Source organism: Bubalus kerabau, chromosome X (assembly GCF_029407905.1).
Source record: "Bubalus kerabau isolate K-KA32 ecotype Philippines breed swamp buffalo chromosome X, PCC_UOA_SB_1v2, whole genome shotgun sequence".
In the NCBI taxonomy this organism is placed as follows: Eukaryota; Metazoa; Chordata; class Mammalia; order Artiodactyla; family Bovidae; genus Bubalus; species Bubalus kerabau.
The window spans coordinates 90,493,710-90,519,860 of record NC_073647.1 but is presented as its reverse complement, the minus strand read 5'-3'; the positions used below and the strand labels follow the sequence as shown (position 1 = coordinate 90,519,860).

The window sequence follows — 26,151 nt, the reverse complement described above, 5'->3', positions numbered from 1 at the left end:
GCAGTCCTAACCACTGGACCCCAAGGGAAGTCTCTTCCCCCTTTGTGAGGGGAACATTTATTGAGCATTTATTCTCTTCTAAGTACTCTGCTTTAACTGGTATCATCTGATTTTGTCCTCTCATAAGCCCATATAGAGTAGGTTCTATTATAACCTCCACTTTTCAAATGAGGGAAAGGAAGCTTAGGGGTTACCCAGGAACACATAGCTTGGAAGTGGTTGATATCTAAACCCAGAGGGTCTTATTCCAAAGCACATGCTCCTTACCACTATGCCATTAGAGTGGTTTTTTGGTTTAATTTCCTTTCATTTATTTATTTATTTTTGGCTATGCTGGGTCTTTGTTGCTGTGTGCAGGCTTTCTCTAGTTGCAGCTAGCAGGAGCTAGTCTTCATTGTGGTACCAGGGCTTCTCATTGCAGTAACTTCTCTTGCAGAGCATAGGTTTTGGGGCATGCACGCTTCAGTATTTGTGGCATGCAGATTCAGTAGTTGTGCCGTAAGGACTTAGTTGCTCCACAGCATGTGGAATCTTCCCAGACCAGGGACTGAATCTGTGTTCCTTGCATTGGCAGGTGGATTCTTAACTACTAGACCACCAGGGAAGTACTAGAGTGTTTTAATCATAGTTGTTTGTATTAAAAAAATTTTAAACTCCTCTATCCATGGGATTTTTCAGGCAAGAATACTGGAGTGGGTTGCCATTTCCTCCTCCAGAGGAAACTTCCTGACCCAGGGATCGAACCCACATCTGCTATGTCTCCTGCACTGCAAGCAGATTCTTTACCACTGAGCCATTGGGGAGGACCCCCCCCCAAATTTAAAACGCATACAAAATTTTAGTTATTTTTTAGCCTAATAAAAGTTTAGAGATTTTATTCAATTTTACTGTTTTACTTCCAGGGGGGAAATCTTCTACAAATTTAAAAATGACCTGGTTCATTTGCATGTTATACAAAATAATCATATCTTAATCCTTCTCATGTATAATAACAACAGCTATTAATTATTGAGAGCTTAATCTATAATAAGGACTTGCTATATGGTTTACATATATGATCTCATATAATCTTCCCCAGTGTTGTATGAGGCAGGTAATATTAAGATCAACTTTTATTTTCTGCTTAGGAAAACTGAGATTTGCAGAGTTCAGGAACTTGCCCAAAGGTACTTACCTAATAAGAAGCAGAGCCAGAACTCAAACCTAAGCCTGACCCTAAAGTCTGTGCTATCAACCTAAACTGTAATGTCTCCTCATATGTTTGTCAACATGACTGCAGAGTTTAAGGAGCATGCCAAAGCTGTATTCACTTCCTAATATTGTGGGCAATCCTATGTATTGTAAAGCAGCAACCAAGTTTTCCTTGGCAAAGAATGATCTTGTGGAAATTTTCATGGGACTGTGGGACTCCATGCAGATGGCACAGTAAGAATCTTTTTAAAAAAAAAAACTATGCATACCATTGCTCAGAGAATAATCAAATGGATTCCTTAGAAATGTTGCTAGATAGACCACGATTTCAAGTTTCTTCAAGATCTATTTAACTTGCTAGTTTCATAGCTCCATGGTTTTACTCTGGTGTTAAGGAGCCAGTGAACTGTGAAAACTTTTTTTTTAATCTGTGTGACATGTAAGTCCATGATGAAGCTGTATGCAGCATGATGTTTTTAATCTTTCAGAACTCATTTCAGTTTCCATCTTAAAGTGCCCGATCCAAAGGCCAGCAGAGTGAAATGAGAAAATGAGAATTGAAAAATCAGAGAGTGTTATCTGGGAAAATACTTTAATGAGGCATGTTACAAAGGGTTTGGTAGACCTGAGTATGACATCAATTTTTAGGCTGAGCCTGATGAAGATTCCTTTCAGATCTTAATGTAACATCTTGAATCTAATATCTCTGGCTATTAAAACTCATGATTATGTGACTTCTTGTTAATCAGAAAATCATTGCTCTCCTTATATTTGAATGAGATTTTCCAGCAAAATCAGATTTTTAAAAAGATCTATTAATTATCCAGGCAACTGCAATAATTATGACACAATGTCACAATTGTGTCTCTATGACACAATCATGGAGAAGGAAGGGAACACAGGTACATGGAGGCAATACTGGATGGTATGATTAAAAAAAGAGTCCATATGACATTGTATTCACTTCCTGTTGCTTCATAACAAATTAGCACAAATTTGGCAGCTTAAAACAACATACATGTACTAATTCACAATTTCTGTGGGCCAAGAATCTTAGTACAAATCAGCTGCATATTCTGCTCAGAGCCTTACCAAGATAAAATCAAGGTGTCAGTCAGGTCTGCAATCTCACCTGAGATGTAGAATCCCTCCCTCTTCCTAGCTCCCTGACTGTTGGCAAAACTCACTTCCTTGCAGTTGTAGGACTGAATTCATTGTTTTCTGATGGATGTTGGCTGGGAACTACTTTCAGTTTCTAGAAGCATCCTCAGGTTCTTTCTAGGTGACCCCCTTGATAAGCAGTGAGCTTAGTTGCTTTTTCAAGGCCAGCAAGAGAATCTCTTTTGCTTATTTCTTAATTGAGATTAAATTGGTGTGTAACATTGTATTAGTTTTAGGTGTACAAAAAACTGATATGGTATAAAATTGTTGCAAAAGTGATTATCACAATAAGTTTAATTAGCATCCATCTCCCCACATAGTTACTAATTTTTTTCTTGTGATTAGAACTTTTAAGATCTACTTTCTCAGTAAGTTTCAAATAAGTATTCAACATAGTATAGATAACTACAATCATCACGCTGTATATTATATTCTCATGACTTATTTATCTTACAACTGGAAGTTTGTACCGTTTGACCATCCTTTTACTTCAACTCTTTCTTTCAGGAAAGGCCTGAATCCCCTTTTAAAGGGTTTGCCTGGTTACATGAGGCCCAGTCTGAATAATCTCTCTTTTGATTAACTTAAAGTCAACTGATTAGGGACCTTAACTACACCTACACCTTCTTCATCTTTGCCATATAACATAACCAAATTGAGAGAGTGCTATCCCATCATATGCACAAATTCTTCCCACACTCAAAGGGAAGGAATTATACAGGGCATGTACACGATAGGGCAAGAATCTTGGGGCCCATCTTTAAACTTTGCCTATGATGAAAAACTGGAGTTCAAGATCAAGTTGTAAATTAATACTTATGTCTGCAGAAAAACATATACATGAATGCTCATAGCAGCGTTATTCATAATAGCCAAAAATACTTATCAACTAGTGACTGGATAAATAAACTGTGATATATCCATATAATGGAATATTATTTGACCATACAAAGGAATGAGGTGTTGATACATTACAACATGGATAGACCTTGAGAGCATAATGCTAAATGAAAAAATTCAAAACACCACATATTGTATGGTTCCATTTTTATGACATTCCTAGAATAAGCATATCTAGACAGAATATAGACTAGTGTTTGCTTAAGACTTTGGGGTTTGGGGTAAGTGCTGGAGTGGTATGAAGTATGAGTATGAAGATTTCTTTCTGGGATAAAATGAGTATGAAGATTTCTTTCTGGGATAAAATGTTCTAAAATAGATTGTGGTGATGATTGTACAACTCTATGAATAAAGTAAAAGCCACTGAATCATATTCCTTATAAAAGTGAATTAGATGGTGTGCTCGTGCATGCATACTCAGTCATGTATGACTTTTTGCAACCCTGTGGGCTGTAGCCTGTGAGGCTCCTGTGTCCATGGGATTCTCTAGGCAAGAATACTGGAATGGGTTGCCACTTCCTCCTCCAGGGGATCTTCCTGGCCCAGGGAACAAACCTGTGTCTCCTATGTCTCCTGCATTGGCAGCCGGATTCTTTACCACTGAGCCACCTGGGAAACCTGGATTAGATGTACATGAATTATATTTCAATAAAATTGTTAATGAAAGATCAAGTTGTACTACTTGATAACTTCTTTGAAATTCAGGAATTTAAACTTAGTTTCCTCATCCTTAACAGATATAATAATACCTACTTTACAAGGTTGCTCTGAGGATCAAATGATATAATTATGGAGATTGTTTTGTAAATTGCAAATTGCTATACAATTTTTTATTTGTTTACTTATTTTTGACTGTACCACATGGCATGTGGAATCTTGATTCCCCAAGCAGGGATTGAAACTGGGTCCCCTACAACAGAAGCATTGAATCAACCACTGGACGGCCAGGGAAGTCCAGTGCTATACAATTTTAAAAAATCATTATTATGTAGTCTATAACTTTGCAAGTGACTTCCCTGGTGGCCCAGGTGGTAAAGCGTTTGTCTACAATGTGGGTTTGTAGACAAACCCAGGTTTGATCCTTGGGTCGGGAAGATCCCCTGGAGAAGCAAATGGCAATCCACTCCAGTACTATTGCCTGGAAACACCCATGGACAGAGGAGCTTGGTAGGCTACAGTCCATGGGGTTGCAAAGAGTCGGAAACAACTGAGCGACTTCAGGAGAGGCGGCAGTGAGGAGATACCCCTCGTCCAAGGTAAGGAGCAGCGGCTGCACATTGCTGGAGCAGCCGTGAAGAGATACCCCACGACCAAGGTAAGAGACACCCAAGTAAGACAGTAGGTGTTGCAAGAGGGCATCAGAGGGCAGACACACTGAAACCATAATCACAGAAAACTAGTCAATCTAATCACACTAGGACCACAGCCTTGTCTAACTCAATGAAACTAAGCCGTGCCCGTGGGGTAACCCAAGACAGGCGGGTCATGGTGGAGAGGGCTGACAGAATGTGGTCCACTGGAGAAGGGAATGGCAAACCACTTCAGTATTCTTGCCTTGAGAACCCCATGAACAGTATGAAAAGGCAAAATGATAGGATACTGAAAGAGGAACTCCCCAGGTCAGTAGGTGCCCAATATGCTACTGGAGATCAGTGGAGAAATAACTCCTGAGAGAATGAAGGGATGGAGCCAAAGCAAAAAAAAAAAAAAAAAATACCCAGCTGTGGATGTGACTGGTGATGTAAGCAAGGTCCGATGCTGTAAAGAGCAATATTGCATAGGAACCTGGAATGTCAGGTCCATGAATCAAGGCAAATTGGAAGTGGCCAAACAGGAGATGGCAAGAGTGAACGTCGACATTCTAGGAATCAGCAAACTAAAATGGACTGGAATGGGTGAATTTAACTTTGATGACCATTATATCTACTACTGCAGGCAGGAATCCCTTAGAAGAAATGGAGTAGCCATCATGGTCAACAAAAGAGTCTGAAATGCAGTACTTGGATGCAATCTCAAAAACGACAGAATGATCTCTGTTCATTTCCAAGGCAAACCATTCAATATCACAGTAATCCAAGTCTATGCCCCAACCAGTAACACTGAAGAAGCCAAAGTTGAACGGTTCTATGAAGACCTACAGACCTTTTAGAACTAACACCCAAAAAACATGTCCTTTTCATTATAGGGGACTGGAATGCAAAAGCAGGAAGTCAAGAAACACCTGGAGTAACAGGCAAATTTGGCCTTGGAATACAGAATGAAGCAGGGCAAAGACTAATAGAGTTTTGCCAAGAAAATGCACTGGTCATAGCAAACACCCTCTTCAAACAACACAAGAGAAGACTCTACACATAAACATCACCAGATGGTCAACACTGAAATCAGATTGATTATATTCTTTGCAGCAAAAGATGGAGAAGCTCTATACAGTCAGCAAAAACAAGACCAGGAGCCGACTGTGGCTCAGATCATGAACTCCTTATTGCCAAATTCAGACTTAAATTGAAGAAAGTAGGGAAAACCACTAGACCATTCAGGTATGACCTAAATCAAATCCCTTATGATTATACAGTGGAAGTGAGAAATAGATTTAAGGGACTAGATCTGATAGATAGAATGCCTGATGAACTATGGACGGAGGTTCACGACATTGTATAAGAGACAGGGATCAAGACCATCCCCATGGAAAAGAAATGCAAAAAAGCAAAATGGCTGTCTGGGGAGGCCTTACAAATAGCTGTGAAAAGAAGAGACGTGAAAAGCAAAGGAGAAAAGGAAAGATATAACCATCTGAATGCAGCGTTCCAAAGACAAGCAAGAAGAGATAAGAAAGCCTTCCTCAGCGATCAATGCAAAGAAATAGAGGAAAACAACAGAATGGGAAAGACTGGAGATCTCTTCAAGAAAATTAGAGATACTAAGGGAACATTTCATGCAAAGATGGGCTCGATAAAGGACAGAAATTGTATGGACCTAACAGAAGCAGAAGATATTAAGAAGAGGTGGCAGGAATACACAGAAGAACTGTACAAAAAAGATCTTCATGACCAAGGTAATCACGATGGTGTGATCACTCACCTAGAGCCAGATATCCTGGAATGTGAAGTCAAGTGGGCCTTAGAAAACATCACTACAAACAAAGCTAGTGGAGGTGATGGAATCCCAGTTGAGCTATTTCAAATCCTGAAAGATGATGCTGTGAAAGTGCTGCACTCAATATGCCAACAAATTTGGAAAACTCAGCAGTGGCCACAGGACTGGAAAAGGTCAGTTTTCATTCCAGTCCCAAAGAAAGGCAATGCCAAAGAATGCTCAAACTACTGCACAATTGCATTCATCTCACATGCTAGTAAAGTAATGCTCAAAATTCTCCAAGCCAGGCTTCAGCAATACGTGAACCATGAACTTCCAGATGTTCAAGCTGGTTTTAGAAAAGGCAGAGGAACCAGAGATAAAATTGCCAAGATCTGCTGGATCATCGAAAAAGCAAGAGAGTTCCAGAAAAACATCTATTTCTGCTTTATTGACTATGCCAAAGCCTTTGACTGTGTGAATCACAAGAAACTGTGGGGAAATTCTGAAAGAGATGGGAATACCAGGCCACCTGACCTGCCTCTTGAGAAACCTATATGCAGGTCAGGAAGCAACAGTTAGAACTGGATATGGAAGAACGGACTGGTTCCAAATAGGAAAAGGAGTAAGTCAAGGCTGTATATTGTCACCCTACTTATTTAACTTATATGTAGAGCACATCATGAGAGATGCCAGGCTGGAAGAAGCACAAGCTGGAATCAAGATTGCTGGGAGAAATATCAATTACCTCAGATATGCAGATGACACCACCCTTATGGCAGAAAGTGAAGAGGAACTAAAAAGCCTCTTGATGAAAGTGACAGTGGAGAGTGAAAACGTTGGCTTAAAGCTCAGCATTCAGAAAACGAAGATCATGGCATCTGGTCCCATCACTTCATGGCAAATAGATGGGGAAACAGTGGAAACAGTGTCAGACTTTATTTTTGGGGGCTCCAAAATCACTGCAGATGGCGACTGCAGCCATGAAATTAAAAGACACTTACTCCTTGGAAGGAAAGTTATGTCCAACCTAGATAGCATATTGAAAAGCAGAGACATTACTTTGCCAACAAACGTCCGTCTAGTCAAGGCTGTGGTTTTTCTAGTGGTCATGTATGGATGTGAGAGTTGGACTGTGAAGAAGTCTGAGCGCCGAAGAATTGATGCTTTTGAACTGTGGTGTTGGAGAAGACTCTTGAGAGTCCCTTGGACTGCAAGGAGATCCATCCAGTCCATTCTTTAAAGGAGATCGGTCCTGGTTGTTCTTTGGAAGGAATGATGCTAAAGCTGAAACTCCAGTACTTTGGCCACCTCATGTGAAGAGTTGACTCATTGGAAAAGACTCTGATGCTGGGAGGGATTGGGGGGCAGGAGGAGAAGGGGACGACAGAGGATGAGATGGCTGCATGGTATCACTGACTCGATGCACACTAGTTTGAGTGAACTCCGGGAGTTGGTGATGGACAGGGAGGCCTGGCTTGCTGCAATTCATGGGGTCACAAGGAGTGGGACATGACTGAGCCACTGAACTGAACTGATATTCCCCATGTTGCACAATATATCCTTGTATTTTTTAATTGAAAATATTTAATTTTTTAATCCATTTTGAGTTGACTTTTGTGTGTGGTGCAAGATAGTGCTCCCATTTAATTCTGTTACATGTGAATATCTAGACTTCCCAACACTATCTGTTGAAGAGACAATCCTTCCTCCATTATATATCCTTGGCATCCTTCTCAATGAGTTGTTCTCCATGTAAGTCTGGGGTTATTTCTTCACTCTTCTGTTCCACTCATCTATATTTCTGTCTTTATGACAGTATCATACTTTTTTTAAATTGTACCTTCATAATGAATTTTGAAATCAAGAAGTGTGATGCCTTCAGAGCTTTCTTCTTCTTTCTAGGATTGGCTTGGCTATTTATGTTCCTTTGTTGCTCCATATGAATTGTAAAATTGTTTTTTCTATTTCTCTAAAAATTTCTTTGGGTGGTGGACGTTTAGAGGCAGCAGACCCCGCAGCTTGTACACCGCACACCACCTCCAGTGGACACTTGAGCCAGCTGGGTAGCTTTCTCCCTTTGTCTCATAATCATGTCCACCAATGAGAATGCTAATTCACCGGTTCCCTGCCTTAACAGATTCAAAAACAAGGGGAAAGACAGTACAGAAATGAGGTGGCGCCGAATAGAATTTAATGTGGGGCTAAGGAAAGCTAAGAAGGATGACCAGACGCTGAAAAGCAGAAATGTCAGCCCTTTTTTGATGATGCTACTTCTCCACTGCAGGAAAACCGCAACAACCAGGGCACTGTAAATTGGTCTGTTGATGATATTGTCAAAGGCATAAATAGCAACAATTTGGAAAGCCAGCTCCAAGCTACTCAAGCTGCTAGGAAACTGCTTTCTAGGGAAAAACAACCCCCTATTGACAACATAATCTGGGCTGGCTTGATTCCAAAATTTGTGTCCTTCTTGGGAAGAACTGATTGTAGTCCCATTCAGTTCGAATCTACTTGGGCCCTCACTAACATAGCTTCTGGGACATCAGAACAGACCAAGGCTGTGGTAGATGGAGGTTCTATCCCAGCATTCATTTCTCTGTTGGCATCTCCCCATGCTTACATCAGTGAACAAGCTGTATGGGTTCTAGGAAACATTGCAGGTGATGGTTCAGTTTTCTGAGACTTGGTTATCAAGTATGGTGTAGTTGATCTGCTATTGGCACTTCTGGCTGTCCCTGATATGTCATCTCTAGCATGTGGTTACTTACGCAATCTTACCTGGACACTTTCAAATCTTTGTCGCAATAAGAATCCTGCACCCCTCTTAGAGGCTATTGAGCAGATTCTTCCTGCTTTAGTTCGTCTCCTGCATCACGATGATCCAGAAGTATTAGCTGATACCTGCTGGGCTATTTCCTACCTTACTGGTGGTCCAAATGAATGGACTGAAATGGTTGTGAAAACTGGGGTTGTACCCCAACTTGTGAAGCTTTTAGGAGCTACTGAATTGCCAATTATGACTCCTGCGCTCAGAGCCACAGGAAATATTGTGACTGGGACACATGAACAAACACAGGTTGTAATAGATGCAGGAGCACTTGCTGTGTTTCCCAGCCTGCTGACAAACTCCAAAACTAATATTAAGAAGGAAGCTACGTGGACAATGTCAAACATCACAGCTGGCTGCCAGGACCAGATACAACAAGTTGTGAATCATGGATTAGTCCCATTCCTTGTTGACCTTCTCTCAAAGACAGACTTTAAGACACAAAAGGAAGCCACATGGGCTGTGAATAACTATATAAGTGGTGGAACTGTTGAGCAGATCGTGTACCTAGTTCATTGTGGCATAATAGAGCTGTTGATGAACCTCCTAACTGCAAAAGAAACCAAAATTGTTCTGGTTATTTTGGATGCCATTTCAAATATCTTTTGGGCTGCTGAGAAACTAGGTGAAACTGAGAAACTTAGTATAATGATTGAAGAATGTAGAGGTTTAGACAAAATTGAAGCTCTACAAAACCATGAAAATGAGTCTGTGTACAAAGCTTCATTAAACTTGATCGAGAAGTATTTCTTTGTAGAGGAAGAGGAAGATCAAAATGTTGTGCCAGAAACTACCTCTGAAGGCTATACATTCCAAGTGCAGGATGGCTCTGCTGGGACCTTCAACTTTTAGATGTACATCTGAGTCTTAGAGTTGTTCGTTGTGTACTATGTTTTGTATAAGTTTGTCTTACTGTTTCTCTACTAAGAACTCTTTTTAAATGTGGTTTGTTATTGTAGCACTTATTACAACAAAACTATACTTGAACAGTTCCAAACTGTACATACTGTATGAAGCTTCTCCTCTCAATGGGTTTCTTATTTCTATGTGGAATTTCATATCTTGCAATGTCCTGTAAATAAAGATTAAATTCAACCCTTTTCAATAAATAAATTAATTAATTAAAATGTCTTTGGATTTTTGATATTGCTTCAAGTGTGCAGATTTCTTTGGGGAGAAACATTTTAACATTTTAACAATATTAACTTGCAATCCATGAACACAATTCATCTTTCCATTTGCTTGAGTCCTATTTAATCACCTTCAGCAATATTTTGTTGTTTTCAGTATACGAGTCTTTCACCTCTTTGATTACATTTATTTCTAAAAATTTTTTTCTTAGTGGTACTATGACACAAAATGATTATTTTCCTAATTTCCTTTTCAGATAGTTTTTCACTAATGTATATAAATGCAAATGACTTTTGTGTGTTGCTTTTGTACCCTGTGCTTGTGTGCATGCTCAGTTGGTTCAGTCATGTCTGACTCTTTGTGATCCTATGGACTATAGCCCACCAGGCTCCTCTATCTATTGGATTATCCAGGCAAAAACACTGGAATGGGTTGCCACGCCCTCCTTCAGGGCATCTTCCTGACCCAAGGATTGAACCCACATCTCCTACATTGCAGGCAGATTCTTTACCAAAAAATCACCGGGGAAGCCCCTTTGCATTCTGTAACTTTAGTTAACTCATTTTTAGTTCTAATAGTTTTTTTTTTTAATGATGTTTTTGGGGTTATATATATATATATATATATATATATATATATATATATATAAGATCATACCATTTTGCAAAAAGGGTTAGTTTTTTTTCTTACTTTCCAATTTGGATAACTTGTATTTCTTTTTTGCCTAATTACTGCGGCTAAGACTTCTAATACTGTGTTAAATGGAAGTAGTGAGAGGTGAGCATCCTTATCTTAATCTTGCTTTTAAAGGAAAAATGTTCAGCTTTTTACCATTGTGTATGATGTTATCTGTAGGGTTTTCATATGTATTCTTTATTATGTAGAGGTATCTTCCATTTGCTCCTAATTTGCTGGAAGTTTTTAACATGAAACTGTTGAATTTTGACAACTGCTTTTTCTCCATCTATTGATACGGTCTTGTGGTGTTATCCTCTATTCTCTGGATGTTGGTGTATTATTTGAGTTTATTACATTGAACCACCATGGTTTATTAATGGTTTATTAATATGAACCATTCATATTCCAGGGATAAATCCCACTTGGTCATGGTATATGAACCTTTTGGTTTGCAGACATCATAGCTCCCACTCTTGTCCAGTATAGAACACGCGGACAAAAAAAACAAACTCTCTGCTTCCCCCCTGGGGAGGGAAAGAGTCAAGCCGTATGTACAATGCTCCCAACTTCTCCAGAGTACTTACCTCTGTCCTGCCAGTCTCAGCTGGGTCCACCACAGTCAAGCAGCCTGGGGAAGAATGGATATGGAAGCTTGGGCTGGCAGACACCATACGTCACTCTGCTGGCTCACCACAAATTGACATGACAAAACCACAACTGCCACCTTCTCCTTGGGGAGTCATAGGGTTGATAGAGAATCCCAGAATCTGGCTGGGTTGATTTGTAGGCGTTGTCTCCTGTACAAGTCAGTGTGAAGACCAGGAGAGGTGTCTACTTTGTCCAATGCAAAGATATGAACATGCAGAGAGAGACAATAAAAATGAAAACTCAATCAAAGATGTTCCAAGCAAAGGAACAAGATCAGTCTACAAAAATCAACCCAAATGAAAGGAAGTGATAAGATTTACCTGACAGAAAATTCAAAATAGATGTCATTAAAATGCTCACTGAGGTCAAGAGAATTGTAAGTGAGAATTGCAACAAAGAGATAGAAAATATTTTTTAAAAGCCAAATACAAATTAAGGAGCTAAGGACTGTAATACTTAGGTGAAAAAAAATCATTATAGGGGTTCAACAACAAACTAGATCAAAGAAAGAAAGGATCAGTAAACTTCAAGACAATTCATTAGAAATAATCCAATCAGAGTAACAAGAATAACAAAGAAAAAAGTAAAGGGACTTATGGAAAACCATCAAGACATCCAATATAAACAGTATGGAAGTTCCAAAAGGAGAAGAGAGAAAGGACCAGAAAGCTTATTCAAAGAAATAATGAGTGAAAAAAGCCCCATATCTTGAGAAGGAAACAGATATCCAGATGTAAAAGTAGCCAAATCATCAAATAAGATGAATCCCCTAAAATCCAAAACGAGACACTTTATTATCAAGTTGTCAAAAGTCAAAACAAAGAGAAAGGGGCAGTCCTAAGATGCCAGAGGAATAGGATGGGGAGACCACTTTCTCCCCCACAAATTCATCAAAAGAACATTTGAATGTTGAGCAAATTCCACAAAACAACTTCTGATTGCTGGCAGAGGACATCGGGCACCCAGAAAGGCAGCCCATTGTCTTTGAAAGGAGGTAAGACAAAATTTAAAAGATAAAAAGAGAGACAAAAGAGGTAGGGATGGAGATCCATCCAGGGAAGGGAGTCTTAATAAAGAGAAGTTTCCAAACACCAGGAAACACTCTCACTGGTGGGTCTGTGGTGAGTCTTGGAATCTCAAAGGGCAACACAACTGGGAGGAAAAATAAATAAATAAATAATTCAGTTCAGTTCAGTCGCTCAGTCGTGTCTGACTCTTTGCGACCCCATGAATCGCAGCACGCCCAGCCTCCCTGTCCATCACCAACTCCCGGGGTTCACTCAGACTCACGTCCATCGAGTCAGTGATGCCATCCAGCCATCTCATCCTCTGTCATCCCCTTCTCCTCCTGCCCCCAATCCCTCCCAGCATCAGAGTCTTTTCCAATGAGTCAACTCTTCACATGAGGTGGCCAAAGTACTGGAGTTTCAGCTTTAGCATCATCCCTTCCAAAGAACACCAGGGCTGATGTCCTTTAGAATGGACTGGTTGGATCTCCTTGCAGTCCAAGGGACTCTCAAGAGTCTTCTCCAATACCACAGTTCAAAGGCATCAATTCTTCAGCCCTCAGCCTTCTTCACAGTCCAACTCTCACATCCATACATCTTCACAGTCCAACTCTCACATCCATACATGACCACAGGAAAAACCATAGCCTTGACTAGACGGACCTTTGTTGGCAAAGTAGTCTCTGCTTTTGACTATGCTATCTCGGTTGGTCATAACTTTCCTTCCAAGGAGTAACCGTCTTTTAATTTCATGGCTGCAGTCACCATCTGCAGTGATTTTGGAGCCCCAGAAAATAAAGTCTGACACTGTTTCCACTGTTTCCCCATCTATTTCCCATGAAGTGATGGGACTGGATGCCATGATCTTCGTTTTCTGAATGCTGAGCTTTAAGCCAACGTTTTCACTCTCCACTTTCACTTTCATCAAGAGGCTTTTTAGTTCCTCTTCACTTTCTGCCATAAGGGTGGTGTCATCTGCGTATCTGACGTTATTGATGTTTCTCCCGGCAATCTTGATTCAAGCTTGTATTTCTTCCAGTCCAGCGTTTCTCATGATGTACTCTGCATAGAAGTTAAATAAGCAGGGTGACAATATACAGCCTTGACGTACTCCTTTTCCTATTTGGAACCAGTCTGTTGTTCCATGTCCAGTTCTAACTGTTGCTTCCTGACCTGTGTACAGATTTCTCAAGAGGCAGGTCAGGCGGTCTGATTTTCCCATCTCTTTCAGAATTTCCCACAGTTTATTGTGATCCACACAGTCAAAGGCTTTGGCATAGTCAATAAAGCAGAAATAGGTGTTTTTCTGGAACTCTCTTGCTTTTTCCATGATCCAGCGGATGTTGGCAATTTTATCTCTGGTTCCTCTGCCTTTTCTAAAACCAGCTTGAACATCTGGAAGTTCATGGTTCACGTATTGCTGAAGCCTGGCTTGGAGCATTTTGAGCATTACTTTACTAGCATGTGAGATGAGTGCAATTGTGCGGTAGTTTGAGCATTAAAACCCACACATTACGTGCCTAATGGCAACTCCCAGTGGAGAAGCAGCCCAGACGCTCACATCCACCACTTGCAAGCGGGGGCTAGATAGGGAGGGGCGGGCTGCATTGCTTAGGGTAAGGATCGGGCCTAAATGCCCTGAGGGCAATTTGAGGGAACTAACTTGAGATAGCAACCCAGACTGTGCGATAGCCAGAGAGAGAGAGAGAGAGAAAAAAAAAAAGAGAGAGAGAGAGAAAGAGAGAGAACAATCCCGAGAAAAGCCCTAAGACACTGCCAGGCCCACTTACAGAACAAAGGACTCAGCAGAGCTAGCCAGCTGCAGACTGGCCCCTTCCCCCACCGGAGACAGGCAGGCGAGGGCAGACAGAACCAGAAGGCAACAATTGTGGCCCCAAAGAGGTATCCTTTACCAAACTGCAAGCAGGCTTCATTGCAAACCAAGACTTTTTGGAATTCTGGACGGTTGACATCCGCTGTGAGGGTCACAGCCAGAGATCAGCACCCCAGAAGAGACACATGGCACACCTGAGAAGGTGAACCAGTTGTACACCCGGAAAACCAAGTTGCTGGGATGGGGGAAGCGATAAGACGCATCCCCCACCTGAGGTGACTGCGCTCACCAAACACCTGGTCATCTGAGCTGCTCAGACTTGGGAAGGGACTAAAACGCAGGCCCAATCGAGACTATGCCTTTGTGGAGTACCCGACAACCTGAACCTGAGTGGCTTAGACCTGAGAAGTGCACGCAACCCAGGGCCCACCTCAGACAGTTCCTGGCAGAGCAACCTAGAGCCTGAGAAGTGTAGACCTTGAAAGCACACATGCCATGAGCAAGCAGGGGCAAACCCAGTACGGCTGAAACACTGCGAGCACTCCCCACACGTGCCAGTGATACTTGTTTGCAGTGTTCCTCCTTCCTCACAGCACGACTGAACAAGTGAGCCTAAAAAAGTGACCACCATCGCCCCCTTGTGTCAGGGCGGAAATTAGACATTGAAGAGACCAGCAAACAGAAGCTAAAATAAAGAGGGAACCACGTTGGAAGTGACAGGTGCAACAGGTTAAAACCCTGCAGTTAGCACCGACTACATAGAAGAGGCCTAGAGATCTTGAGAAGTATAAGCCGGATCCAAGAATTATCTGAAAATGAACTGAACCCACACTGTCCCCAACAGCTCCAGAGAAAGTCCTAAATATATTTTTACTATTATAATTTTTAAATTAAAAAAATTTTTTTTATTTTAAGTCCTCTCAGTTCAGTTAAGTTCAGTCACTCATTCGTGTCCGACTCCTGCGACCCCATGAATCACAGCACGCCAGGCCTCCCTGTCCATCACCAACTCCCAGAGTTCACTCAAACTCATGTCCATCGAGTCGGCAATGCCATCCAGCCATCTCATCCTCTGTCGTCCCCTTCTCTTCCTGCCCCCAATCCCTCCCAGCATCAGAGTCTTTTCCAGAGTCAACACTTCGCATGAGGTGGCCAAAGTACTGGAGTTTCAGCTTTAGCATCATTCCTTCCAAAGAAATCCCAGGGCTGATCTCCTTCAGAATGGACTGGTTGGATCTCCTTGCAGTCCAAGGGACTCTCAAGAGTCTTCTCCAACATCACAGTTCAAAAGCATCAATTCTTTGGTGCTCAGCTTTCTTCACAGTCCAACTCACATCCATTAATTTTCATTTTTATAACCTACTATTACCTTCCCCCCAAAACCCTATTTTTAAAGCAAACTTCATATATATATATTATAATTTTTGTGACTTTGTTTTGTTTTTTTAATATTGTATTTTTGAGACTCTAACCTGTACTCTTGGAGAAGGCAATGGCAACTCACTCCAGTACTCTTGCCTGGAGAATTCCAGGGATGGCGGAGCCTGGTGGGCTGCTGTCTATGGAGTTGCACAGAGTTGGACATGACTGTAGTGACTTAGCAGCAGGAGCAACCTCTACTCTAGATTTTTAATCTTTGCTTTTTGGTATTTGTTATCAATTTTGTACCTTTAAGAACCAAGTCTTCAGTATCCATTTTTATTTGAGAATGGGATTACTGGCTTGATTGTTCTTCCCCCTTTGGATGCTCCCTTTTCTCCACTAGGTCGCCTCTATCTCCTCCCTCCCACTTCTCTTCTCTACCCAACTCTGTGAATCTCTTTGTGTGTTCCAGGCTGTGGAGAACACTTAGGGAACTGATTACTGACTGGATTTGTCTCTCTCCTTTTGATTCCCCCGTTTCTCCTCCTGGCCACCTCTGTCTCCTTCCTCCCTCTTCTCTTCTCTGTGTAACTCTGTGAACATCTCTGAGGGATCCAGACTATGGAGAGCACATAGGAAGTGAATACTGGCTAGCTGGCTCTCTCCCTGTTTGATTCCCCTTCTTCTCCTGGTCACCTCTATCTCCCTCCTCCCTCTTCTCTTCTCCATGTAACACTGTGAACCTCTCCGGGTGTCCCTCACTGTGGAGAAACTTTTCATCATTAACCGAGATATTTTATCATCAGTGCTGTATAGATGGAGAAGTCTTGAGGCTACTGTAAGAATAAGACTGAAAACCAGAGGCAGGAGGCTTAAGTCCAAAACCTGAGAACACCAGATAACTCCTGACTTCAGGGAACATTAATTGATAAGAGCTCATCAAAAGCCTCTATATCTACACTGAAACCAAGCACCATCCAAGAGCCAACAAGTTCCAGAGCAAGGTATACCATGCAAATTCTCCATCAGCACAGGAACATAGCCCTGAGATTCAATATACAGGCTGCCCAAAGTCACACCAAACCTATTGACATCTCAAAACTCACTACTGGACACTTCATTGCACTCCGGAGAGAAGAAATCTAGCTCCACCCACCAGAACACCGACACAAGCTTCCCTAACCAGGAAACCTTCAAGACCCACCCATCCAAACCCACCCACAGTGAGGAACTTCCACAATAAAAAGGAACCACAAACTGACAGAATACAGAAAGGCCACCCCCAAACACAGCAATATAAACAAGATGAAAAGGCAGAGAAATACTCAGCAGCTAAATGAACAGGACAAATGCCCACCAAACCAAACAAATGAGGAAGAGTTAGGGAATCTACCTGATAAAGAATTCAGAATAATGATAGTGAAAATGGTCAAAAATCTTGAAAACACAATGGTGTTACATATAAATATCCTGGAGACAAGGATCGAGAAGATGCACAAAAGGCTGAACAAGGACCTAGAAGAAATAAAAAAGAGTCAATATCTAATGAATAATGCAATAAATGAGTTCAAAAACACTCAGGAGGGAACCAACAGTAGAATAACAGAGGCAGAAGATAGGATAAGTGAGGTAGAAGATAGAATGGTAGAAACAAATGAAGCAGAGAGGAAAAAAGAAAAAAGAATTAAAAGACATTAGGATAACCTCAGAGACCTCTAGGACAATGTTAATCGCCCCAACATTCGAATCATAGGAATCCCAGAAGAAGACAAAAAGAAAGACCATGAGAAAATACTTGAGGAGATAGTAGTTGAAAACTTCCTTAAAATGTGGAAGGAAATGTCACCCAAGTCCAAGAAACCCAAAGAGTCCCAATCAGGATAAACACAAGGTGAAACACCCCAAGACACATATTAATCAAATTAACAAAGATCAAACACAAAGAACAAATATTAAAAGCAGCAAGGGAAAAATAACAAATAATACACAAGGGTACTCCCATAAGGGTAACAGCTGATCTTTCAATAGCAACTCTTCAGGCCAGAAGGGAATGGCAGGATATACTTAAAGTGATGAAAGAGAAAAACCTACAATCCAGATTGCTGTACCCAGCAAGGATCTCATTCAAATATGAAGGAGACATTAAAAGCTTTACAGACAAGCAAAAGCTGAGAGAATTCAGCACCACCAAACCAGCTCTCGAACAAATGCTAAAGGATCTACTCTAGACAGGAAACACAAAAAGGGTGTATAAACTGGAACCCAAAACAATAAAGTAAATGGCAACAGGATCATACTTATAAATTTCATCTTAAATGTAAATGGGTTGAATGTCCTAGCCAAAAGACGAAGACTGGGTGAATGGATACAAAAACAAGACCCCTATATATGTTGTCTACAGGAGACCCACCTCAAAACACGGGACACATACAGACTGAAAGTGAAGGGCTGGAAAAGACATTTCACGCAAATGGAGACCAAAAGAAAGCAAGAGTAGCAATACTCATGTCAGATAATATAGACTTTGAAATAAAGGCTGTGAAAAGAGACAAAGAAGGACACTACATAATGATCAAAGGATAAATCCAAGAAGAAAATATAACAATTTTAAATATATATGCACCCAACATAGGAGCACCACAATATGTAAGGCAAATGCTAACATGTATTAAAGGGGAAATTAACAGTAACACAGTAATAGTGGGAGACTTTAATACCCCACTCACACCTATGGATAGATCAACCAAACAGAAAATTAGCAAGGAGACACACACTTTAAATGATACAATGGACCAGTTAGACCTAATTGATATTTATAGGACATTTCACCCCAGAACAATGAATTTCTCCTTTTTCTCAAGTGCACACAGAACCTTCTCCAGGATAGATCACATCCTGGGCCATAAATCTAGACTTGGTAAATTCAAAAAACCTGAAATCATTCCAAGCATCTTTTCTGACCACAAGGCAATAAGATTAGATGTCAATTACAGGAGAAAAACTATTAAAAATGCCAACATATGGAGGCTGAAAAACACGCTGCTGAATAACCAACAAATCACAGAAGAAATAAAAAAAAGAAATCAAAATATACATAGAAACGAATGAAAATGAAAACACAACAACCTCAAACCTATGGCACACTGTAAAAGCAGTGCTAAGGGGAAGGTTCATAGCAATACAGACTTACCTCAAGAAACAAGAAAAAAAGTCAAATAAATAACCTAACTCTACACCTAAAGCAACTAGAAAAGGAAGAAATGAAGAACCCCAGGGTTAGTAGAAAGAAAGAAATCTTAAAAATTAGGGCAGAAATAAAAGCAAAAGAAACAGAAGAGACCATAGGAAAAATCAATAAAGCTAAAAGCTGGTTCTTTGAGAAGATAAATAAAATTGACCAACCATTAGCCAGACTCATCAAGAAACAAAGGGAGAAGAATCAAATCAACAAAATTAGAAATGAAAATGGAGAGATCACAACAAACAACACAGAAATACAAAGGATCATAAGAGACTACTATCAGCAATTATATGTCAATAAAATGGACAACTTGGAAGAAACGGACAAATTCTTAGAAAAGTACAAGTTTCCAAAACTGAACCAGGAAGAAACAGAAAATCATAACAGACCCATCACAAGCACGGAAATTGAATGAGTAATCAGAAATCTTCCAACAAACAAAAGCCCAGGACCAGACGGCTTCACAGCTGAATTCTACCAAAAATTTAGAGAAGAGCTAACACCTATCCTACTCAAACTCTTTCAGAAAATTGCAGAGGAAGGTAAACTTCCAAACTCATTCTATGCGGTCACCATCACCCTAATACCCAAAACAGACAAAGATGACACAAAGAAAGAAAACTACAGGCCAATATCACTGATGAACATAGATGCCAAAATCCTTAACAAAATTCTAGCAAACAGAGTCCAAAAACACATTAAAAAGATCATACATCTTTATCCCAAGGATGCAGGATTCTTCAATATCTGCAAATCAATCAACCTAATACACCAGATGAACACATTGAAAGATAAAAACCATATGATTATCTCAATAGATGCAGAGAAAGCCTTTGACAAAATTCAACACTTATTTATGATAAAAACCCTCCAGAAAGCAGGAAAATAAGGAACACACCTCAACATAATAGAAGCTATATATGAGAAACTAAGAGGAAACATTATCCTCAATGGTGAAAAATTGAAAGCATTTCCCCTAAAGTCAGGAACAAGACAAGGGTGCACACTCTCACAACTACTATTCAACATAGTTTTGGAAGTTTTGGCCACAGCAATCAGAGCAGAAAAAGAAATAAAAGGAATCCAGATTGGAAAAGAAGAATAAAACTTTCACTGTTTGCAGATGACATGATCCTCTACATAGAAAACCCTAAAGACGCCACCAGAAAAATACTAGAGGTAATCAATGAATATAGTAAAGTTGCAGGATATAAAATCAACACACAGAAATCCCTTGCATTCCTATACACTAACAATGAGAAAACAGAAAGAGAAATTAATGAAACAATTTCATTCTCCATTGCAATGAAAAGAAGAAAATATTTAGGAATATATCTACCTAAAGGAAACAAAAGACCTATATATAGAAAACTATAAAACACTGATTAAAGAAATCAAAGAGGACACAAATAGATGGAGAAATATACCATGTTCATGGATTGGAAGAATCAACATAGTGAAAATGAGAATACTACCCAAAGCAAACTATAGATTCTATGCAATCCCTATCAAGCTACAGACGGTATTTTTCAGAGAACTAGAACAAATAATTTCACAATTTTTATGGACATACAAAAAACCTCGAATAGCCCAGGCAATCTTGAGAAAGAAGAATGGAACTAGAGGAATGAACCTGCCTGACTTCAGGCTCTACTACAAAGCAGTAGTCATCAAGACAGTATGTTACTGGCACAAAGACAGAAATATAGATCAATGGAACAAAATAGAAAGCCCAGAGATAAATCCACGCACCTATGGACACCTTATCTTCAACAAAGGAGGCAAGAATATACAATGGAGAAAAGACAATCTCTTTAACAAGTGGTGCTGGGAAAACTGGTCAACCACTTGTAAACGAATGAAACCAGAACACTTTCTAACACCATTCACAAAAATAAACTCAAAATGGATTAAAGATCTAAATGTAAGACCAGAAACTATAAAACTCCTAGAGGAAAACATAGGCAAACACTCTCCAACCTAAATCACAGCAGGATCCTCTATGACCCACCTCCCAGTATATTGGAAATAAAAGCAAAAATAAACAAATGGGACCTAATTAAACTTAAAAGCTTTTGCATAACGAAGGGAACTATAAGCCAGGTGAAAAGACAGCCTTCAGAATGGGAGAAAATAATAGCAAATGAAGCAACTGACAAAGAATTAATCTCAAAAATATACAAGCAACTCCTGCAGCTCAATTCCAGGAAAATAAATGACCCAATAAAAAAAATGGGCCAAAGACTTAAACAGACATTTCTCCAAAGAAGACATACAGATGGCTAACAAACACATGAAAAGATGCTCAACATCACTCATTATCAGAGAAATGCAAATCAAAACCACAATGAGGTACCATTTCATGCCAGTCAGAATGACTGCTAGAGGATGTGGAGAAAAGGGAACCTCTTACACTGTTGCTGGGAATGCAAAGTAGTACAGCCACTGTGTAGAACAGTGTGGAGATTCCTTCAAAAACTGGAAATAGAACTGCCATATGATCCAGCAATCCCACTGCTGGGCATACACACTGAGGAAACCAGAATTGAAAGAGACACGTGTACCCCAATGTTCATCACAGCACTGTTTATAACAGCCAGGATATGGAAGCAACCTAGATGTCCATCGGCAGACAAATGGATAAGAAAGCCGTGGTACATATACACAATGGAATATTACTCAGGTATTAAAAAGAATACATTTGAATCAGTTCTAATGAGGTGGATGAAACTGGAGCCTATTATACAGAGTGAAGCAAGCCAGAAAGAAAAACACCAATACAGTATACTAACGCATACATATGGAATTTAGAAAGATGGTAATGATAACCCTATATGAGAGACAGCAAAAGAGTCACAGATGTATAGAACAATCTTTTGAACTCTGTGGGAGAGGGTGAGTGTGGGATGATTTGGGAGAATGGCATTGAAACATATATATATATATATATATATATATATATATATATATATATATATGTATTATCATATGTGAAACGGATCGCCAGTCCAGGTTCAATGCATGAGACAGGGTGTTTGGGGCTGGTGCACTGGGATGACCCAGAAGGATAGGATGGGGAGGAAGGTGGAGAGGGGGTTCAGCATGGGGAACACATGTACAGTCGTGGCAGATTCATGTCAATGTATGGCAAAACCACTACAATATTGTAAAGTAATTAGCCTCCAATTAAAATAAATAAATTTATATTTAAAAAAAAGAAAAAAAAAGAGAGTTTTTTGGAAGTATCAAGAGCTAAGTCACTGGCAACATACAGTGGAATCTCCATGAAACAATCAGTGGATTTTTTCAGCAGAAACCAGGAAGACAAGAATGGAGTAGGATGACCCATTCTAAGTAATGAAAGAGAAAAAAAAAAAAAAAGCCAAGAATACCATCCCAGTAAAACTGTTCCTCAAAATAAAGGAGCGATATTTTCCCAAACCTAAGCCGAGGAAATTCATCACCACTCAACCTACCTTATAAAAAAATGCTATTGACAAGATATAGAAGCAACCTAAATATCCATCAAAACAGAGGAATGTATAAAGACGTGGTATACATACAATGGAATGTTACTCAGCTATAATAGAAAATGAAATTTTCCCATTTGTAACAACATGGGTGGACCTGGAGGATATTATGCTTAGTGAAGTAAGTCAGACAGAGAAAAACAAATACTGTATGTTGTCAATTAAAAGTGAAATCTAAAAAATTACTTAAAATAGCTATAAAATATGTTTAAAGATACACATAGGGATGAATGTAAATTGTGACAACAATAAAGTTGGAGGGAAGTTAAAGCATATGGTTTTTGTCTATGACTGAACTTAAGTTATTAATAAGTTAGGCTCTTATAAGATATCTTAGGTAACTCCCAAGGTAACCACAAAACATAAATCTCTAGAATTTACATGAAAGAAAAATAGAATTGAATCAAAGCATGCCAATAAAAAAAAATCAACAAAACACTAAATGAGACATCTCAGTTCTTAATATATCATTTTTACAGGTTCTCTTTTACACTTTTTATACAAGGTATACTCTTTTATACAAGATGGTATAATTTTTTAATACAAGACCTGCCTTTCCTGCCCCACACATCTACGAGGAATTGTTTAAGATTTACAGGAGAGGTTTTATACTCACAAGTTAACTAACTTCATAAGGCTGGCAATACGCATTTGAAAAGTCATTCAAAAATATTGGAAGAAGGGGGAGTAAATAAGGTAAGATATATATCTGAAAAAATCCAAGTAGACATTTTGAGGTCATTGGAAAAAACAGAATGAAGTCAAGTATACATCTGAAAGGTGATACAGCTATTCAGTTGGAAAGAAAAGTGAATCACACTATTTGTTCAGAACATTGGTCATCCTTTTAATTAATAGATTTTTTTCACAAGAAATTTAAAATTACAATGCAATGTTAATAAGCATAACCAATTCAACTTGAATTAAAGAACTGTTGAGTTCATGGCACAAAAGGATTGCCAAAGAGTTCATCAGAGTACTAAGCATTAATAGAAAATTGTATTAGAGTTACCCAGCTCAGTCATAAAGTATGATTTTTGGTCCACAGGTTAAATCTGGTATTGCAGGTGAGACAGAGGAATATAATCTGGATGAGTCTCTACTATAGGAGATGACTACAATCTGGATTAATCTAAGGACCTGGGCTATAGAAACAAATTGACTTGATCTCACTTAGGTTCCAATCTTGGCTCCTGCACTTTATCTATCACCTGTGTGACATTATCAATTTAATCTCATTACATCTGTTTTTCTATCTATAAAATGGGGATAACAAAATAGAGTCTGCTTCCTAAGGTTGTTGAAAGGCTTAAGTGAGATTACTGAAGCATCTGGCATGGAAAGTAGAGTTAATAATTTAATAGTAAATTAACTTTTCTGCCTTCTCTCAACTCTACCACTTTCATGTGGCTATAAATTAGGTTCCCAAGTTTCAATTTTCTCACCTGTAAAACAGGAATTATAATACGGAGTCTTAACTGCTTCACAATGTTGAATGAGATAACCTATATAAAAGTGTTCTGTACAGGTAGTATGTATATGCATGTGAGGGATATTCACTGATACATGCAATTGGTTAACTGCTTCCTGTACTTTTTAGTGAAAGTGAAAGTCGCTCAGACATGTCTGACTCTTTGCAACACCATGGACTATGCAGTCCATGGAATTCTCCAGGCCAGAATACTGGAGTGGGTAGCCTTTCCCTTCTCCAGGGGATCTTCCCAACCCAGGGATTGAACCCAGGTGTCCCGCATTGCAGGCCGATTCCTTACCAGCTGAGTCACAAGAGAAGCACATTGAGGGCTCATCTCAAATTTATAACTCAAAAGAATGAACATCGATATCTTAGGAATCAGTGAACTAAAATGGATGGGAATGGGCAAATTTAATCTGGATGACCATTATATCTACTACTGTGGGGAAGAATCCCATAGAAGAAATAGAGTAGCCCTCATAATCAACAAGAGTCTGAAATGCAGTACTTGGGTGCAACCTCAAAAATGACAGAATGATCTCGGTTCAGTTCCAAGGAAAGCCATTCAACATCACAGTAATCCAAGCCTATGATCCTACCACCAATGCCAAAGAAGCAGAAGTTGATCAGTTTTATGAAGACCTAGAAGACCTCCTAGAACTAACATCAAAAAGAGATGTTCTATTTGTCATTGAGAATCAGACTGCAAAAATAAGAAGTCAAGAGATACCTGGAGTGACAGGCAAGATTGGCCTTGGAGAACAAAATAAAGCAGGGCAATGGCTAACTGAATTCTGCCAAGAGAATGCACTGGTCATATCAAATACCCTTTTCCAGCAACACAAGAGATGACTTTATACATGGATATCACCAAACAGTCAATACCAAAATCAAACTGATTACATTCTTTGTAGCTGAAGATGGAGAAGCTGTATACAGTAAGCAAAAAAACAAGACCTGGAGTTGACTGTGGCTCAGATCATCAGTTTCTCTTAGCAAAATTCACACTTAAACTAAAGAAAACATGGAAACCACTAGGCCAGCCAGGTATGACTTTAATCAAATCCCCTATGAATATGAAGTAGAGGTAATGAATAGATTCACAGGATTAGAATTTATAAACAGTGTGCCCAAAGAACTATGGACTGAGGTTCATAATTTTGTACAGGAGGCTGCGAACAAAACCATCCCAAAGAAAATGAAGAGCAAGACAAAGTGGTTATCTGAAGAGGCCTTACAAATAGCTAAAGAAAGAAGAGAAGCAAAAAGCAAGGGAGAAAGGAAAAGTTATGCTCAACTAAATGCAGATTGCCAAAGAACAGCATAGAGAGACAAGAAGGACTTCTTCAATGAACAGTGTATAAAACTAGAAGAAAACAACAGAAGGGGAAAGACTAGAGATCTTTTCAGGAAAATTGGAGATATCAAGGGAATATTTTGCTTAAAGATGGGCACAATAAAGGACAAATATGGTAAAGACTAGTCAATGTTGAAGAGATCAAGAAGAGATGGAAAGAATACACGAAAGAACTGTACAAAAAAGATCTAAATGAACTGGATTACTACAATGGTGTGGTCAGCCACCCAGAGCCAGACATTCTGGAGAGAGAAGTCAACTGGGCATTAGGAAGCACTGCTGTTAATAAAGCTAGTGGATGCAATGGGATTCCAGTAGAACTATTCAAAATCCTAAAGGATGATGCCATCAAGGTGTTGCATTCAATATGTCAGCAAATACAGAAGACCCCGCAGTAGCCACAGGACTAGAAAAGGTCAATCCTCATCCCAACTGCCAAGAAGGGTAGTACTAAAGAATGTGCTAACCATTGGACCAATTGCATTCATCTCCCATGTTAGTAAGGTCATGTTTAAAATCTTGCATGCTATGCTTCAGCATTATGTGAACCAAGAATGTCCAGATGTCCAAGGTGAGTTTAGAAAAGGAAGAAGAACCAGAGATCAAATTGCCAACATTCGCTGGATTATAGAGAAAGCTAGGGAATTCTAGAAAAAAATATCTACCTCTGTTTCATTGACTATGCCAAAGCCTTTGACTGTGGATCATAATAAACTGTGGAAAGCTCTTAAAGAG

At 39.6% G+C, this 26,151-nt stretch overlaps 1 protein-coding gene across 1 annotated transcript; it reads left to right on the top strand.

The window, feature by feature from the left end:
• The first annotated feature begins 8,417 nt into the window (after positions 1 to 8,417).
• LOC129639193 (importin subunit alpha-1-like) lies at positions 8,418 to 10,006 on the top strand. Its single transcript, XM_055564206.1, is given in 2 exon segments — positions 8,418 to 8,583; positions 8,586 to 10,006. Coding segments are annotated over 2 exon segments (1,587 nt in total).
• The last annotated feature ends 16,145 nt before the right edge of the window (positions 10,007 to 26,151 follow it).